Source organism: Haemaphysalis longicornis, unplaced genomic scaffold (genome assembly GCF_048455015.1).
Source record: "Haemaphysalis longicornis isolate Haplotype H1 unplaced genomic scaffold, Haemaphysalis longicornis Haplotype H1 scaffold_10, whole genome shotgun sequence".
Taxonomy (NCBI): Eukaryota; Metazoa; Arthropoda; class Arachnida; order Ixodida; family Ixodidae; genus Haemaphysalis; species Haemaphysalis longicornis.
Genome location: NW_027526204.1, coordinates 26,477,233 through 26,495,459, shown reverse-complemented (window position 1 = coordinate 26,495,459; position 18,227 = coordinate 26,477,233). Strand labels below are relative to the sequence as shown.

Here is an 18,227-nt window from a genome sequence, read left to right as displayed (position 1 = left end):
TATTGTTGTTCTAACATAGGCGTAGCCTGACTGTATGCCCACTCTTCATTTCCGAAACATTTTCCGCTCCTTCTCACAGTTTTATGCAAGCCTACCTAAGAAATGTGTTCGAAATGTTTGCGACAGCAACATCCTGTAACTTTACTCTGATGAAGGCAAGTCCCGTTGCCGCTACGTAAGTAAACATTGTTTGTTATTGTTCTTGCTGTGTATCCGCCTCTTTACTTATACTATTTCTGCGCGCTTTGGGAGTTTATCTTTCTCTCTCTCTCTCTCTCTCTCTCTCTCTCTCTATATATATATATATATATATATATATATATATATATATATATATATATATATATATATATATATATATATATATATATATATATATATACATATATACATATATATATTATATATAGGGTTAGTAGAGACAGAGACAAACGAGGAAGACGTAGAAAATAGAAATGAGTTTACTGACGTTTCAGGGAGAGGACTCCCTTTCTTCAGAGTACAGGGAGTCCTCTCCCTGAAACGTCAGTAAACTTATTTCTATTTTCTAGGTCTTTCTTGTTTGTCTCTGTCTCTACTAACCTTATTTCTTTCGCGCTCTGTGTGAGTTTTTATCTTTTCAGACTATATATATATAAATATATATATATAGCGAATCAGAATACGAAATGAGGGGCTCGTTGAAAATAAGACAGAAATAAAGTTTGGCAGTTAAGAAAACCTCGGAAAGCAAAGGGGAGGATATGGTAGGCCATAGAAACAGTTAAAAAATTTGGAAAGAAAGAAAGTGAAGAAAAAATGCCCACCAGGTGGGATTCGAACCCACGACCTCCAGAATAACTGTCCGATGCGATAACCACTACGCTACCAGCGGGGGCGCTTTCCCCATCCCCTTTCTGGGGTATTTATGTCAATGTAATTCTTTCCTGTGCTTGGGGGTGGTAGCCAGCGCCACTCCAACTTCTCGGGGTGAAGGGGACCTTCTTTTTACCCCCGGGCTGTGACTCGAGTGTCTACGACATGTAGAGAGAGGTGAACCAGCGCTGAACCCTCTTCAGCTTCCTATGGCACCAAGACTGCCAGAGCCGAGGCCCTCGCTATGCATGTAGCGAATCAGAATAGGAAATGAGGGGCTCGTTGAAAATAAGACCGAAATTAAGTTTGGCAGTCAAGAAAACCTCGACAGCAAAGGGGAGGATATGGTAGGCCATAGAAACAGATAAAAATTTGGAAAGAAAGAAAGTGGAGAAAAAATGCCCGCCAGGTGGGATCCGAACCTACGACCTCCAGAATACCGGTCTGGTACGATAACCAATTTCCGGCTGGTTGTGCACGTCTTCGTGCTGTCACAACAAAACTTTTTTGTGTCCAATGTTGACGCGGTTATCTACCAAGAGGCATATTTGAATCGCCACGGTACATGCTCGGCTGTATCGCGTTCAGTGTTTTCTTTGGTTGTTTTTAGTAAAGCAAAGCTTTCTACCTGTACCGGGCAACGGTTTCGTTACATGCCCCACAAGAAACTCCAACCAGGCTAAATAAAACTACTTGCACCGCCAGCGATCAATCTTGAGCCCGAAGAGCAGCAGAGCGAGAGCCCATCGTCGCAGCCTCGCACCTACGCCCACCCGGGGAGACGGCGACACAGACGCTTGTTTTGATTCAGGGGCTTAGAAAGGGGAGGGCGATTTGAACGCGACACAAGAAACAAGAGTGTCGGGGAGGAGGTCAAAGATATGACGCAGTAGCCGCGCGTGCTGCCCTCCTCCTCACCATTCGGAAAACAATCGTCTCCGTTTGGGGTTTGCCGGCGCTCAACTGGGTGACAGTGGTGGCGTACGCCGCTGCAGCACGGCCGTAGCCTACGCTGCTGCGTTCGGAACACCGCCCCCGCGAATGTCAGGTGACAGCTAAAGCAGAACCCCTCCAGCGACGGCTTCAATTCATCGCAGGCAGCGATGGGGAAACCACGAAATGTGAAAAATGCAGAAGAGCGGGGATACAAGGGTCAGAGAAAAGAACCGTCCTTCTCTCTCGCGAGCGCCGTAAGCGGGATCCAACTCGTGCTGCTAGAGGCACTTTAGTGAATTCAAGTCACGTCGCATGGCCAATTCGTACGGGTGTCGTCTACAGCTTTGCTTTCCAATCACCTCTACAGCGTTTATTGGAGCCAATTTTTGTGTTAGCAATGAACAGGGCACGCCGACAAATTTTTTCCTATTGATTCCCAAACCCAGTCCCACAGAAGAACATCAAAGAAAAGAGCTGGCGCAGAATGGGTAACGTCAAGCCCAACAATCGGCCAGGTTGCTTGCGGTGTCGCTGTGTAGGCTTCTTAAGCGGCCTAGTTTCTCGGGACATCAGATAGATGTGGCGGCTGCTTGATCACGGTTGCCGAGTACCGGCGTGTTAGGCACCGCGCATGGATTCGGCTCGCAAAATGCGTCCGACGAACGCCGAATGGTTGGTTTCTGAAGTGATAGCACTCCTAGCATAACATGGGCTAAGCTGCACAAAAAGCATATATAACATCAAAAAGGCATTTGGGCGCCACAAACCCCATATGGGTACACACCTTGAAATAGGCACTAAAAGGTGCAATAAATGATTTTTAAAGTACTTTCTTTCGTTTTCTTCATACTTTTATGTAATTGGGCTTGATACGAACTTTGGAAAAGAATTGGCGTTTTGTGTGAAGGTAAAGCCTGTGCTGATGACACGTGCGTTGGCACTGAATATATGGGAGCTTTCTATTTTGTCATTGGTGTAGAATATTTCATAAAAACACATAGGCGGGATATCGTAAGACGGGCTGCAAGATCCGGTAGTTGTAATAGTTTGTATAATATTTACCACTGGATGGCTGGGAATATTCAGAACCCATAAATCGAGCTGCCCAATTTCGGATGCTTTCAAGGGTGCAGATGAGGTAAGCGTAATACGTTTCCCACATATATGAGGCTTAATTTATCTTCGGCCAAGCAAGAGTTGTGTAGAGCTGCAGTTTTGTGAAGTAGGCGCTCGACAGAATTTACTTCTGAGAATGCCAAGATCTGTTCGCAATATTAGCAATATTTTCCGTGTGTTGGTGCCACGAAAGGTTTTGGGAAATATGAAACCAAGGTATTTATAACTCGTGATCAAGGATGAATGCGCGCCGTTATTGCCCTAAGTAGTTTCAGTGGTGTTCTTATTGGTTGCCTTACCCTCAGGCACTTGCACTTGTGTACGTTTAGATTAATTAGCCAGGTGTGACCGCAAGGGCAAATTGTGTTAAAGTTTGTTTAAACATTTGTGCGATCGGAAGGTTTAGATATCTTTCACTATGTAACACTTTGGAGGGGTGGGCCACGTTAGGCTCTTTGCGCGAATCTGAGACTAGATATCGGGTGTCAGACAACGCAGGTGATTTTATTGCGAGACTGAACGGACGACGGTCATAACCGTGAGATGAGCAACAAAAACGGACGATAGCACTTGGCGCGACGGTCCCCTTAACTCCAAGGCTAAAACACCCGGAAAAACAAAAGGTCCTATGCGGCTGGGTATTGCCGACAGGGCGGCGTAGCATCCAAGGTCATAGGGCTGTCTCTCGTCATCGCCCTCACTTGCGGTAGTTGTGCGGGCCCGTCCCTGGTTGCTGTCCCCGAGCGGAGGACCACTGGGCGCCTGGAACTTCGAACAGAAGGTCACGCCCACACCGGACGCCGAGCGGGATGCCGTGCCTGTCGTGCCGTGTCGTAGAAATGGGTCGTCTATCCAAGCCCCGGCGTCTTCACTGATGGGACTGCTTCCCCCGTTCGAGCAGACCATCCGCCAGCCGCCCACGCCAGACACTTTTTCGCTCGAGCACACTCCGGCACACACCCTGTTTGTGATTGTCCAGGGGTCTTGCATCTGGGGAGTTGCACTGTTCACCTTTCGGCCACATCCAACAATGACCCGTCGTTTTTGAACGTTTTGTCCGGCAAAACTATTCAGGCACACGCCACATCGCTTAGGAGGGTCGGTTAGTCTGAAGAGGATGGATCACCAAGCCAAAAAACAATGTCATGCTCAGAAGTCTCTGAATAGGGGAAAAATCACAGGTCTCGCACTTAGGGCAAGCAAATGCATGCAAACACACAAGCAAACGAAGATCTGAAGTTGCTAACCGTGCATGTAAGGACGACCGCCTGCGTAAACATCTCAAGCAAAACGATTCACATCCGTTGCAATGGTAGATACGTTTATGGCTGCAATTTAAACTGCACATTGAAGTCCTTATGTTGTGGATAGACAACCTAGCTCCTAACTCGAGAATCTCCAGTGCTTTGCATGTGGTGTCTTTAGGAAGCTTAGGCTAGTATAAAAGACTGTACGGGGGAAGTCGCTGTCTCCTATCTGGCGAACAGCCTTGTGCTCGTCGGTAGAGGTTGATCTACATTTCGCGCAAGACCTAATGCAGCGTTTGGTGTCCCATCGCACGCCCGGCATATACAAATTCTTCTGAACGCGGTACATTGTTCTACGGACACTCTGGTGACCGCCTCTGCCATTGTCGCAGGCCGCTCGGAGAATACGGCCCCAATAGGGTTGTTGAAACACAACTTGTGGGCTTGTTCCGCTGGTTGCTAGTTCGTGTCGCCGTTACCGAATGAGCCCGTCATGAACGAATGTATAACGGTTGCATTTTCTATGAGAAAGCCTTGCCCATGTTGCGGAAGCAACCTTTCAAGGTAAAGTCCTTGCACTGTTCCTCAATGAGTTGATCGTGGGAAACTTGTAACATGGCGTCAATTGGTGATTCCTCACAGGGCAGCAGGTCGTCTGCCGTTCGGGCTACGACGGAAACCAAAACTGTAGTTTTGCTGCTTGATAGTGTGTCGAAGATGTTCATCTGTGCTGGCGCTTGGGATGTCGGGAGTCTAAGCTTCCAGTTCAGCTCTGGATCTTGTAAGTTCCGTACACGTGGGAGATTGCCCACTATAATATCGTAGATGGGGTTCTCCAAGCAAGCAGCGCTTACTTCCCCGGTAAAGTAAGGCGTCTGAAACTGAATAACTGCCTCTTGCCTGCAATTGCTGGGTCCGTCTAGACGACGCACGTGTCTGGTCGTTCCGCACAGACACTTTCCAGGAACCAGGGCTCTCCGTACAATGGCCTATTACTTCCTGGATCCCTTAGCACCGTTGCTATTTTTTCTAGTACACGTCCTTCCACGACGGGCATGCCTTCCACGACAAAGTTGGGGTTTTCATGCCTTATGTAAAGGCCCTAGTTCATGGTCTTGCCGCCGGACTCCTGGGCTTGCTCGGGTTTCAAGCAGCTATAAGGAGCGGTGAAACACTTGGCAATCGCGCAAGCCACGACCATCTTCACGCCCCGCTTACTGTTGTGTGCCTCATGACGGAGATTTCCGCATGTCTTGCACTTCGGAAAAGTCGTTATCTGTGTTTCGACAGTCCGCAGCATGGTGCCCGACACGGTCGCAAAAGACTCTCCCTGGAGGCGATCTCTTCGGTCCCCCAAGTGGCTCTTGTCTTGGCTCTCGTGGATTACCAAGGGAGGGAGACTAAGAATTTAGGAGTGCAAAAGGCTGCTACTCCCCCCTTTTGATGATATGAAAATATCTATGTAAAGCTTAAAGGCAGCACGAGTAACAAAGCAGTAAGTGAACTGAGACACCTGCTGCACAAAGGGCATGCTCCACACTGCAAAACACTGGAGGGGTACAAAGTCTAACTCAAAATGTTCAGTAAAAAGCATGAGGCAAGTTGGTACATAGTTCTTAAAAAGTCGATTCCATGGCACATGACAAAGAAGATGATAGGACAAGCACTTGCTTGCAACTAAGTTAATTGAGTGCATCGTCTAAAATAACACCCTTTAATAGTGGGCCGCACAATGGTAACAAAGGAATCATAGCAAAGTTTCTAAATATTCAAGCTCATTGCAATACAGGTTCACTGTGCTCCTGTTTTTTATGTAATCAACATCTAAAAGCTCCCAAATCAGTGCTTTAGCTTCTTTGCAGAAGTCAAACTTGGCCCAAGAAAGGCTTGTACTTGCATGATTCGCAATGAGTGGGTACATGCAAAAAGCCAAGGGACAAATTGGATACATCGACTTTCCAGATGGGAACGACACATCATAGGCCCCCCATTCCCTGGGCAAAAACCGCTGGGTGTGCTGCTTGTTGCGCTTTTCTTTTGCTTTTAGGCTTGATAGCAATTTGCCTGAACCTTCTATCTACGCTTCACTGATTAACTTTGACGCTTTTTTTAATTTATTCAATACGCTGACTATATTTTCTACTCTGCATGCAATGTCTGCACCCCGTTTAGTTTTTTCCTTCAACAGTTTTTAGCTTAAGTAAAAGCATGAAGCACTAAATAATGCTTACAGTTGTAGTTATCGAGATCACACTTATTACTGATGGAAAAGAAAACCTAAGTTGTTAGTACAAAGGGCACCACTGCCTTGTTACGTGCCTCGGTTACTTCATGCTTTTAGTGGCCACAAGAAGAAATTTTAAACCACTTGTCTATTTGAATTATTGTCAATGCGTTTAGTTTCCGTACCCTGATTTTTTAACTTCTCATATAATCAAATTTGGCACAAAAGTTGTTCCAAAGTTTCTAATTCTCTGGATGGGCTTTTCTGCATGAGTTGTGAGTGATGCAGTAAAGCTGACACTACAGCCTTGATGGGACATGCCACAATAATTAGTTTCCCTATCCCAATTTATTGACTTTGGATGTCAAACTTTTTGTCCTCGAACTTCTCATGCACTAGAGGGGCTTCTCTGCACAAATTCAGAGTGATGCAGTAAAGCTGACACCAGCGTTGATTTCAACTCTTTTGTTACCGCAGAAAATTGACCAGTTTTTAGGGCTCTAAGAAAACATTTCTTTCTGCTAAATGTGTTGGTTAGGCACATAGTGCAGAGGCAAAAATGCGAATGATTCAACGCCCTTGCTAGCACCAGCTGTGTAATGTTTGCATAAATAATGATCGCAAAAAAAAACCCAAATCAAAATTTTGTCACCGTAAAGAAAAATAAAAAAAAAGAAGTTGTGTGTAACAAACCACCAATAGTGGAAAAAATTTAGAATACGCATTTTGAAGGTTTACATTAAGGCGGCAGTTGGGTCTTTGGGGCCGAAAAACGGTGAAAAAAAGCTTTTTCGGAAAAATGGCATTTTCAGCCTCCACGGCCATTTTTCTATCAGTCTGTAAATTTCCTCATCAAAAGGCACCATATTTTGTTGTTATATTACAATATCATTTTAAAGTGCACTCCACAGCTCAGATAGCGCAGAATTCGATGGTGAAACGGCACTTTTCTTGCAATGCAAACCTAGCATTTCGTCCTCAGATATCTCGGCACCCAGAGCAGGTACAACTGTAACTCTTTTTGCTTCTGATACCGAAATGTGTGGAGAATACAATGTTGCAAACAAATTTTTCAAATGGAGGCTTTGGAAAATTATTATTGCGTTCAATTGGCACCACCTGCGATCCATTTCTGGCACAGCGCGGGAGAAGCGAAGTTCACTGTGTTGTAAAACGACCAAAAATAGCTGAATCAAAAACGTTCTTCCTATGTTGTATTCTTTAGTCATTTGCCTGCCTAGCCACGTGGTAATTGCCATTTTGTATGGAGTGGTTGTTTTGTAACTGTGACCCAAAATAATGGCAATTAATCATCAATTAACTCAAAATATAATCAACTTACAAACTTTCTAATGGCAGATATGAAATCAGCACAAAGAACTCTATAATGCAGTGCAGTTTCATTAAAATTGGTTGGTAAATAAAAAAAATAGCTCTAAGACCAGTCTGCCCCATTAAAAAATCCTGTCCAAGAAAAAATTCACTAGTGCAAATTAATTTGTCCCCGTGGTGCCTACGTGGTCCTTGCACGCATGATGCCCGCGTCTCGTGGTGAAGCCGAACATTCATTCCAAAATACACAATTTTGGATGGTTCTCTGAAATGGTTTGATATCATTAGGGGCCCAACTTAGCCCCCACGTGATGTAAAAATATCTTATTAAGGACTACACCAAGCACCAGATTCACGGCAAGCAAGAGATGCCAAAAAATCCGCTTGGAATTTAAAACCAATCTCAGTGGTGCACTGTTGTTGACATTCTGATCATCAATTATCTACCAGAACTTCCACTTGCGGTTTATTGTCATCTTCTGACTCGCTATGGTAGCCCTGCTTGCAGGAACAACTTGCGATGCACTAGCATTGTGCCCAGCAAGCTTTCGCATAGCGAAAAGAGTGCTGCCTAACATTTTCAAAAAGGCACCATATCAAACCTTTTGGAGACTGCCAGAATAGACAGTTCCAGTAAGAAGCAACACTAGACCTCCAAAAATAGCCTCGTACTAACAAAACTGGCCAGTGAACAGCTGGCAGTGTTCAAGGCTGATTGGAGATCTCTACTTGTCTGAACTGATATCCGACGACTTGGGTGTTATTTTTTGAGTTTCAGCTGGAGCTGTTATCGCAAAAGTAGGGCATGAGTGAAGTGATATCACAAAAGGCGTTCTTTTTTCGAGGAATAGTAGAGGGCGACGGGGGTGCTATGGCAAATCGGCTTGAAGTTGGGTAACTGTGTAGTAGCACGAAATATTAAGTTTGCAACACACAAACAGAATGAAAACTGCTGGAAAGTGGCTGAAAATGCCAGGTCCACTTGATACACATGCGGGGAACCTTCAGAAATAAGCTTTCACAAAATAAAACGACCCTTTCTTCGAACCAAAGCTCAGTAGTGGAAAGCTGGTGTCATTTCCAGGTAATTATCATCTGTCACTGCCATCGGATTGCAAAACTGGCAAAATGATTTGGTATTTGGCTTGCTGGAAGACTTTTGATCAAGAAAATTCCATGATAATGCAGCATGATCACGAGTCGCATGCTTTTTTATCAAGCGCAGCAGTAACGCTCCCTTCTGAGAAAACATACACAGCTCACCTTGCAAAAAACTGCCGAAAATCTCAAGGTTGCATAAACATGAAAATTTAAACCAATTGTAAAGGTGTAGTGCCTAGACTAACCACCGGGGTGCATGAGAAACAACTACAACATCACAAAATCGGCAATATAAAGCACCGATCACCGATGATCAATGCTGTATATTTCTGATATCCATGTTGTCATTTCTCTTACAACTAATGCATCCCACTGGTTAGTCTAGGCACTGCAGTTTTAGAATCAGTTCTAATTTTCCTGCTCTGGCTACACTGAAATTTCTGACGGTGTTTTTGAGGGTTGAGCAGCATGTGTTGTTTCGATAGGTGCCATGGCTGCTGCGCTATACAAAAAAGGATGTCACTTGTGGTTACGCTGCATTACCATTAGATTTTTTGATCAAATGGCTCACAGAAGTCAAGTATCAAATGATGTCGTCAGCTTTGCAATCCGACTGCCTTTAAAGGTGAGAACTACCAGAAAATGACACCAGGTATGCACTAGTGAGCTTTGGTTTAGAGGACGGGTAGCTTTTTTTCAGTCAAAGTATTCGTGGATGTCTCCGCATGTCTTACAAGTGCACTTAGCATTTTCAGCCCTTTTCCTGTCATTTGTTTCATTTCTGCATTGCGCAATTTATATTTGGCACTACTAGACAGAGAACTTCAACCCGATTTGCCTGAACGCCTTCGTTGCCCACTACTTTTCCTCAAAAAAAGCATGCCGTTTGTGATTTCACTTCACCCATGCCTTACGTGTGCAATAAGAGTTCCAGTTGAAAGTGAATTGATAACCTCAAGTCATCGGACATCAGTTAAGACAAGGAGAGAGAGCTTAAAATTGGCTTTGGCTTCAGTTTTGATTCTGTACCAGGATATTTTCGGAGGTCTAGAGTTGCTCCTCAGTAAAACAACATATTCTGACAGAGTCTGCCACAAGTTTGGTATTGTTTGTTTTCTAAAATGTTAGGTGAGGGTACAATGCAGGAGGCTCATAGAGCTGAACGCCTTTTTCATTTGTCATGCGACAGTTACTCGGGGATAGCTAGCTGGGCACTGTTCCAGTGCATCGCACCTCATTCCCGAAAGCAGGGTTAGAAAAGTGAGCCAGAAGATTATAACAACCAGCAAGTGAAAGCTTCAACAGGTGCATGATAGTAAACTGACAGTGAACGAGTTTTGTTTTCAGCCCCAAGCAGTTTTTGTCCTATCCCGAATTTTTAGCTGACCAATAATGCGATCTCAACCATTGACAAGATGTTTCTACATCATGTGGGGACATATTAGTGCCTCTAATAATGCCAAACCACCCGATTTTTTTCCGTAAACTATCCGAAATTGCATATTTTGAAACAGAGGTAGGGCTTCACTGCAGAACGAGGACACCACACATGGTAACATGTTTTTCATATCTGACAAATTGTACTGGGCAACTAAACTTTTTTCCAGGATGTGTTTTTTATGTTTGGCAAAAATTATACTCCAGACTTTTTAAACTATTTGCGAATTGATATACACAACTTATCCATATTTGCAACGTTTGGACAAAAACTGATTTTGTTAATTTGCGAATCTGTTCTTGTTGGAAAGGGCATCGAATAATCTGCATTTTGAGCTGATGCAGAATGTGCCTAATCAATATGTTTACACAAAAATGCTTTGTTAGACCCCAAAAATTGGTAGACTTTCTGCGATAAAAAGAAAGTTACCGCCCTGTCTGCGTGCCATATTCCGAAGTCTATTCTTAGCAGATATCAGCGTCAACGCCAGAAGTAGTGTACTTAGCGGCCATCGCAATGCATACGGCAGCTTCTGGATTTTCGGACCGTCTCGAGCGTTTTGATGTTCGGGACAGGTTTTAGTAGTGGGAAGCATCGTTTCGTTCACAGAAAAATAATTACCTTTAAACTCTAGCTTTAATCAGCTGTCATGAGACAAATTCAACTAAACTATTTTTCTTAGAAAACTGTTACTAAAGACGACTGTTTTTCTAGTGGCTCATTTTATTCATGACTACGTTGGCTGAAGTTGTTGAAATTGCAACTGTGTGAGAGCTTTTTATGAGTTGAATATGGGAGCTTTAACCTAATTGCTTGTAGTATTAGCATGACTAGGCCGATCTGGAAGACCATTTCGTGAGAAACGAGCGTTATCACTGCCAAAATAGCTCAAAAATACAAAACCCACCCACACATCAAGATATTCATTGATGCCAGGGTCCGTATCGGAAATTTAGGAGGTGTGTCACGGTGTCACAGTGGTGGCGTGGTTATCAAACCAGGTAGTTGTTTTAAAGGTTGGTAGCTAGTAGCTCACAATGCCTTTTTTGTCTGCTTCTTCGGGTTTTTTTTTTTTGAAGATTATTCGGAGCGAGATTATAGAGAAATCGATAGATGATTTTTGAAGACTGGGAACGATTCCAAGAAATTTAAGCAATTTCGCTGACACAACCGTTTTTCTAAAAATTCTAAAACAACACAAACAAGCAACACTCAGTTTTTCCAAAGCTCCTGCGAAGTGATTTCATTAAAAGTAATTACTGCTGTATTTACCAGTGCTTCTCTGAAGGCTTCGACACCACTTTCATTCAGCAAAACAGGCCGCAGGACAGTGTATCCACCCCTCTTGCATCTAATGATAAAAAAAAATACATATCACTCTGACATGGAAATTAATAAGATGTGGGGGACCAACAAAAGAGTATAGAGGAGGCCATAAGGAAAAATATCCACAGGGCTCCAGCTTCACAAATGCAATGTGGTAATTGCTACGTTCCTCATATTTTCACGGTGTATTAACAATTGCTTTATTATCAGGGTCTCTACTTCCACACTACTTTCATTTAGCAATATCAGAAGTGGAACTGGATTACAAGTTTGTGAAAACCGCGGAATTGCTGTAAACACACAGATGACAACGTCAGCACTGTTTCTGCAGCAAGCAAGCAATAAGTCTTTATGGACCCTTTACATGCAGTAAAGGGTCCATAAAGACTGAATACAGCTTTGTTTAGTTTGAAATAACTAGCTTTTGAGTACTCACTCGGCTCCCTTCCAAGCCGGAAATACATTATTTAGTTAGAAATACGCAAGCAACACAGAATATTTTCAAATTTCTCACTGACGCTTTGGCATGAGAGACGCAATATGGGCTAGCATTAAAAATGTCGACAGACAAGAGTCTTCTGCCGGCCCTGCTACATTAGAATGGCGCTTCTCCACCACATCCTCTTAGGTGTTTTCCTAGCATTTTCTGGGCATGTGTTCGCTTCTAAACTTCACTTCACATCAGACTACTGCCCTGGTCAATGAAGTTAGGAAAACTGCTTCTTCCTGTGTTGTGGCCCACAAAAATGATTAAACATATCAGATGTGCAATAAACATAGCAAAAGTTGCCGCAAGTGAAGACAGAAGCCGCACCGCACATAGTGAGCTCCGTCTGGAACAACTTCTATCTAGCCTGATAATTTTACTTTGATTTTGTTTCGACGGTAGGCCATATTTGGCCCCTCGCACCAATTTGAGCCCTCCGGGAAGGCGTTGTTGCACTGTTCCCTTCACGTTTCCGCTCTTCTATTGCTCCCTTTGTCAATTTCTGCTCTTAAGGCTGACCAGCCCTCCTTTTCTTCTGCCCCCTATTTTACCCTCTCCCAGTCTCCTTTGCCTTTGTGCTATAGAGAATAACTGGTTTGCATGTTTTCATTTATGTTGGTTACATTGCTCACAAAACCAGAGGGTGGAAAAAAAACTTTTCCGAACTAGTGTTTGCCGTGCTCGGCATTATTTTAGTGTAATATTGCCTTGAGGAAGCTTTGTCCACTGATCAAATCTGTCTGAATATTCAAATCTTCGTTAGGGTTTCTACAGCTGTTGTATGAAGTTTTCGACATATTCATAGTATTTCAGGATTCCTTCACCTGCTTTTGTCAACGGAATTGGCGGTGGGCAATTTTTGGGCAAGAACGTTTCGCGTGGAATGACCCATTAGTATTATGAAGCTGTTTTTTTTATGTGAAGCCTTTGGTGCGTAAACGAAAAGCACAAAACTGACACCACCTCTCTGGGAATAAAACAGAAGTGACACGAAGGTTCAATTTTTAACAATTTTCACAGCATTTTAACATCCAAAGATGCCTTCGGGCAATAACAGTAGCCAACCATTATTTGGAATTAATTTGAAATCAACAATACTTATGCGATCTCTAGTAGAGAAAATGGCGGTTATGAGCTGAACTGAAAGAACTAAGATAGAGACAAGTGTAATACAAACCTCCAAAAAGGCAAAGTACCCCGTGAGCATGGACATCCACAGGACTTGAGGATTAAGAGCAGCCATACCTGATAGAGCCAAAGGTGAAGGCAAAAAGTAAGGGCACGAGCAGTTGCAACAAATGACAATTTTACACAGACGTCAACCGCACAAGCAATTCGAAGTCTCAAGGGCCAGTCCAAAGCAGGCACAAGCAAATTTTATATCCCCTGAAACCTACTACAAACCCGCATAACCTCAGCCATGTCCATGAAAATCTGCAGCCCTGCAAGATTTTGCCTGCTGTCATGACATGTTTCAAATGCTGGGTCTTTCCATGCCAAACAGCCAAGTGTATGGTGCTTGACACTCTAACCTTTCGGTAAAAATTAATTGTTGATGCGAAGATTCTCTTGGCCTTGCAGGAGTGTGACACGTTCACACGGAACTCAGGAGAAAGGGAACAGAATGAGTTACAATGGCGAACGGTGAAAGGGAAACTTAGCACCAAACAAGGACACAAGGGTCAACGTGCAGCCACCAAAATCCAGTTCAAGCGAAGAGAAAAGCGGAAATGCTCTCACCAACACGAGAAGCACCATTCAGCGATGTGTGCCGCGGGTCATCGTTGGTCCAGGTTGCAGCAGAGCATTGGCCCCCGAATGCATGTACTGCTCGGACAAAGCAGCACAGGCAGCACCACGCCCTGCGTGGCAGGTGTGGTGATCCATCCTGGGCCGTGGCCACCAACCGCCACCAGGTGTAGAACCGAGCCCGGTTGTCTGCAAGCCAACTCGCTCGTCTGGAACCTCTGGTACACAGAATCCGCAGGCCCATCTCCAGTCCTGGTTAGCTCACCAGCTTCAGAGTCCTCTGGTTCCGCGATCGGCCTCCACCCGAACCTTGTTCCTTGCTTGAGCACCTCCTCCTTAATTAATGTAGACAAGCTGATGTGTTTATGGCTCTGTAATACAGTACATACGAAATATAACGAGAGGGAAGATGAAGACTTGGTTGCTGGCTAGTTGATTTATGGCGCACAAGGACTGCGCAAAAGATGAGGGTGACAGGATGTCATGTCACCCTAGTCTTCATCCTCATCTTTCGTAGAGTCCTATTCCTTCGTGTGAAGATGAAGCATGTCTACTTGTGCAACACTGGTCTGCACGCTGGAGTAATGCCCAAGTGACAACATGTCTGGCACACAATAATGATGCAAACAGGCGACTCACTAAATACAGAAAGTACACTCTGAGTGTGTGATCAGGACATGTAATATTTTGCACCGCTTTATGTCGGGCTAGTTGGTGTAAGCTTTTGAAGGTAAGTTGCTCTTGTTACGATAACAGAGACGGGCACAAGAAAAACGTACACTTTCACGAGAAGATGGCGCCGTCTACTCGTGAAATTGTACGTAGTTTTCTTGTGCCCGTCTATGTGATCATCAAAAGCACAACCTACCTTCAAAAGAATATTTAGCATGCTCCAGGCTTCTTTTGATGCCCATATTAAAGGATTCATTTTGCATTGGGGCCTATTTTCTTTACCTGCAAATATCGTGCGAACGTGACAATACAAGCCAATATGCCATTCATAATGGCTTTTCCACATAAAAAGGACACTAAACGGTTCCAACAAGTTTGCCTACACGGGCAGACCAGTGTTTAAAGGAGCCATGAAGAGAAAACAAAAGTTTGTTTTATTCGAAAGATTAAGTGTTTCATAGTACCCCAAGCGCTTTCCCGGAATCGAATGATGCTTTATTCACTGAGAAATAAGGCAATTTAAGCCAAAATTTTAAATCTCCCGCTAAAATTGCACATTTGGTCACGTGAGCATTTGGCGTCACACGGGCCGGTCCATGAAACAGATACTCAGTATGTCGACTCCATATAGCACCCACACGCGGGGATCAAACAGGAACCGCAAACCGAGACGGCGGCCATTTTAAAAATACTAGTAACACCTAGTGCACACACAGCTCTAGTCATGGAATCGCCTCCACCGGACAACGAAGCTCTCGCCGAGGAGCTCGGGCTTCCATTCAACGACCTGACACCGCTTGAACGCTCAATGCTTTTAAGTGCACGAGCGGCAGGAGTCGTCGGATATATGGATGGGCCGGAAGGTGACCATTCCGCGACACCCTCAACGGGTGAACGGCCAGCCGTCGGCACCGCTGCCTCGCCACCCCCGTCGCGACGGACGAATACAGACTGGTACGTATGTGCCGTATTTTTATTCAGTAGCGGTATCGCTTATGCAAGTTGGCTGGTGTCGTGTATGGAAAGCCGTTCGCGCGAGCTCTCTGCTCCGATCAGAAAGCTAACATAAGGGTCCCTGGCGTAATCACTTCGTCGGAAATGAAGCGAGCACACTCGTACTTCATTTAGCTCCCTTTCTCCTCCGTTTGCAAAGTTCACAAAGCGTAGCCACTTGCTTCGCCGAGGTTCGTCGTTGGGCAGCGCATGATAGGAGATCTCTTCACCGGCGGGGATGCCGCACTCCCTCGACGGTTTGCCCGTACTACAGGGGCATTTCAGGACGCAGCAACGAAATTTCATTCTAAAGTACTTGAACAAACTGAAGTTTTCAGTGGTTGTAAACTGAAAACGAGCACGTAACGAAAGCAAGCCGACACGACCACCATTCCGAAACTTCTGCGATAAGTGGCACAGTCTCGTCGCTGCTTGCCGTTCCTTACTCCCCTCATTTCTATTTTTACCTTTGCTGGTTGGCGATATGACAGATATGACGCCAACTTCCTGTAAAGGGATTAAGATACCAAGCAAGGTCGCGGCTGTGCGTGCTGGGACGGTTCGTTGGCCCCTAAGAGCCTCGAACCCGAAAATTCGTCTGCGCGACGGCGAGATGTCGAGCTCGGCCGGCGGTATAGTTTCGTACGCATTGGTGCACACGCTTGCGTATTCGTTCGGAACTTCAACCGTTTACTCCACCGTTCTTAGTGTCATAAAAGGAATGTGCAGTATGTTTCATGGGGATATAGCTCACTATGCAAACTGTAAGCCCTGCCTAACATGCGTTTGCTTCTGCCAGCCTCCGCCAATCGCAGAGCTTAGCCCATGTGACGGCATAGGTTCTGTTGCGGGAAATGAGCTGGTGGGTCGCATGACCATTCCCGTTTTTCCTAATTATGTAGCTTATTTGAGCGAAGTTTGCGTTATAAGTGGTGTCGTTATGGTTCTAACGAGGCAATCTTTCGAATGAACCAAACTTGTGTTTTCTCTTCATGGCTCCTTTAAAATGACGCTGCACCAAATGGTTCAAAACGATTTACACCCCCCATGTACTGTTTTTTCTTGTAGTTCGGTTTGTTATTTCACGAAACGTCAAAGAAGAAAACTACAGAATGAAAACAGGGAACACTTGACACACTTCTGAATAGCCCGCCATTGCAAATTAGCGCCGTGTATTACAGAATTGTACCGCTCCGCCCAAGAGTCAAATGGTTTTCTGCGACCAACGGTGCCAAAAGCAGCCGTTAGACAGCGAACACAACAGTAGCGCTAGAGACAAGCTTGACGTGGGCTAATGGACGAGGGCAAAAGGAGGGTGTGCTGAAGAATACGGACGGCATGAACAAGTTAGAACAGGCGCCTCGTAGGCGCTGTAAAATACCCCTCCTCCCCACACACACACCCCGAGACTGTCAATTCCCTGCGAGGCCACATGTTCGACTTTCAACTCCAATTTCCACGTTTATGAATTCTGTGCCCCTGTGAACTCTACGTGAACTCAAAGACGGGCTTCGTCATTAGCTCGTGAAGCTTGGCAACGCCAGGCGTTGTGGAACTGCCGTGCTCGCTCGCTGGCGCGCGGCCCGAACTTTCTCTCCGTATCCTGCATTTGCATACTATTTTCTCCCCCTTGCACATTGCAAATTCTCATCTGTTTAACTACATTTCCTGCGTCCTCACCTCTTCCCAACTTTTTTTTCCCGACAATGCCGCCAGCACACCGTAAACGCGTACGCTGTATGGGCGCGTTGGCGAGCGAGTACGGCCACAGAACAGGGAGTACGGCAGTTTCACGACGCATATCGCGGCCCGCAGACCGCGAGCAGCCGCGAGGAAGGACGGTCGCGGCGGCGGCAGCCGGTCTCGCGAGCGCGATAGCTTCGAAGCGCACTGCACGGAATTAAGTGTCAAATAGGGAGGAGGGGGCGAAAAAGAGATTTCACAATGCTTACGAGGCGCCAGGCAGCAATCAAACAAGCACAGCATATGCAACTTTTTCGGCATGTGTCCGGAAAGCTAACCGAGACAACTATTTCACTTGGTATTATTAGCAGGGACAGTACTCACGTGAAAAAACACGATGACACAGCCTTTGTTCCGGCTTCGCATTCAACCGTAGCACGCCGTCGACTTGCCGAACTGAAGAACTCTAGTAGACGATTTCAGGCGGTGCGCAATGAATTCCGCACAGCAAATTTCATACCGTTGTCACGCCGTTTCCATCCAGCAGCGGTTTTGATACGCGAATTCGACAAAAATGCGTCAACTCGCCCCGCTGCCTTCGCGCCACTCACTGGCTTACTCCACTTGGCTCGCAGTGGATTCTATTGATTCGCGTTGTCTAAAATATTTGCATTTGTATTCTTGTTATTGAGTTTTAAAGCAAACGCTAGACGAAAGAAATCTGGTTCTGGCATAAACTTTTTATATATGTACGTTTTACGTAATGTACACAAGTTTTTATAAAACGAACGCAAATCAGTTACGTGACTACTTGGCGGCTTTTTTAAACGCACTAAAAGAGGCGACGCTCGCACACAGGTTCAAATATATAATAATTGTGGGCAACATGCATTAATCATTTAAATAAAAAGATTGTCGCAATATAAAGTAGTTTTTATTGAATAAAAGCAACTACAAGTAAGGATTTGAATGACTAACACTTGAATTCTGCTTTTTGGTCGGTCAGCTTGGTGTAAGTATAGGCGAGATCTGAACACAGAGCTCTGTACGCGCGCAAGTGCGATGCCT

The 18,227-nt window shown here is 45.0% G+C and overlaps 1 protein-coding gene and 1 non-coding gene across 3 annotated transcripts; both read right to left on the bottom strand.

Annotated features, from left to right (window-relative positions):
- Positions 1–801: 801 nt before the first annotated feature.
- Positions 802–874, bottom strand: Trnan-guu (transfer RNA asparagine (anticodon GUU)). Its single transcript has one exon. It is a non-coding gene; the product is annotated as a tRNA-Asn (tRNA).
- A 2,576-nt stretch (positions 875–3,450) lies between these two features.
- LOC144157665 (uncharacterized) lies at positions 3,451–17,850 on the bottom strand. Of its 2 annotated transcripts, none has more exons than XM_077688478.1 (5): positions 17,544–17,850; positions 13,803–14,146; positions 13,240–13,307; positions 11,522–11,600; positions 3,451–4,015 (listed from the first exon to the last, which is right to left on the bottom strand). In XM_077688478.1, the coding sequence occupies exons 2-4, from the start codon at positions 14,053–14,055 to the stop codon at positions 11,553–11,555; spliced, it is 369 nt and encodes a 122-aa protein (XP_077544604.1). In that variant the 5' UTR covers positions 14,056–14,146; positions 17,544–17,850; the 3' UTR covers positions 3,451–4,015; positions 11,522–11,552. The 2 variants fall into 2 exon arrangements, with proteins under 2 accessions (XP_077544604.1, XP_077544603.1); XM_077688477.1 differs by having other exon boundaries at positions 13,803–14,182; positions 17,544–17,835.
- Between the last annotated feature and the right edge of the window lie 377 nt (positions 17,851–18,227).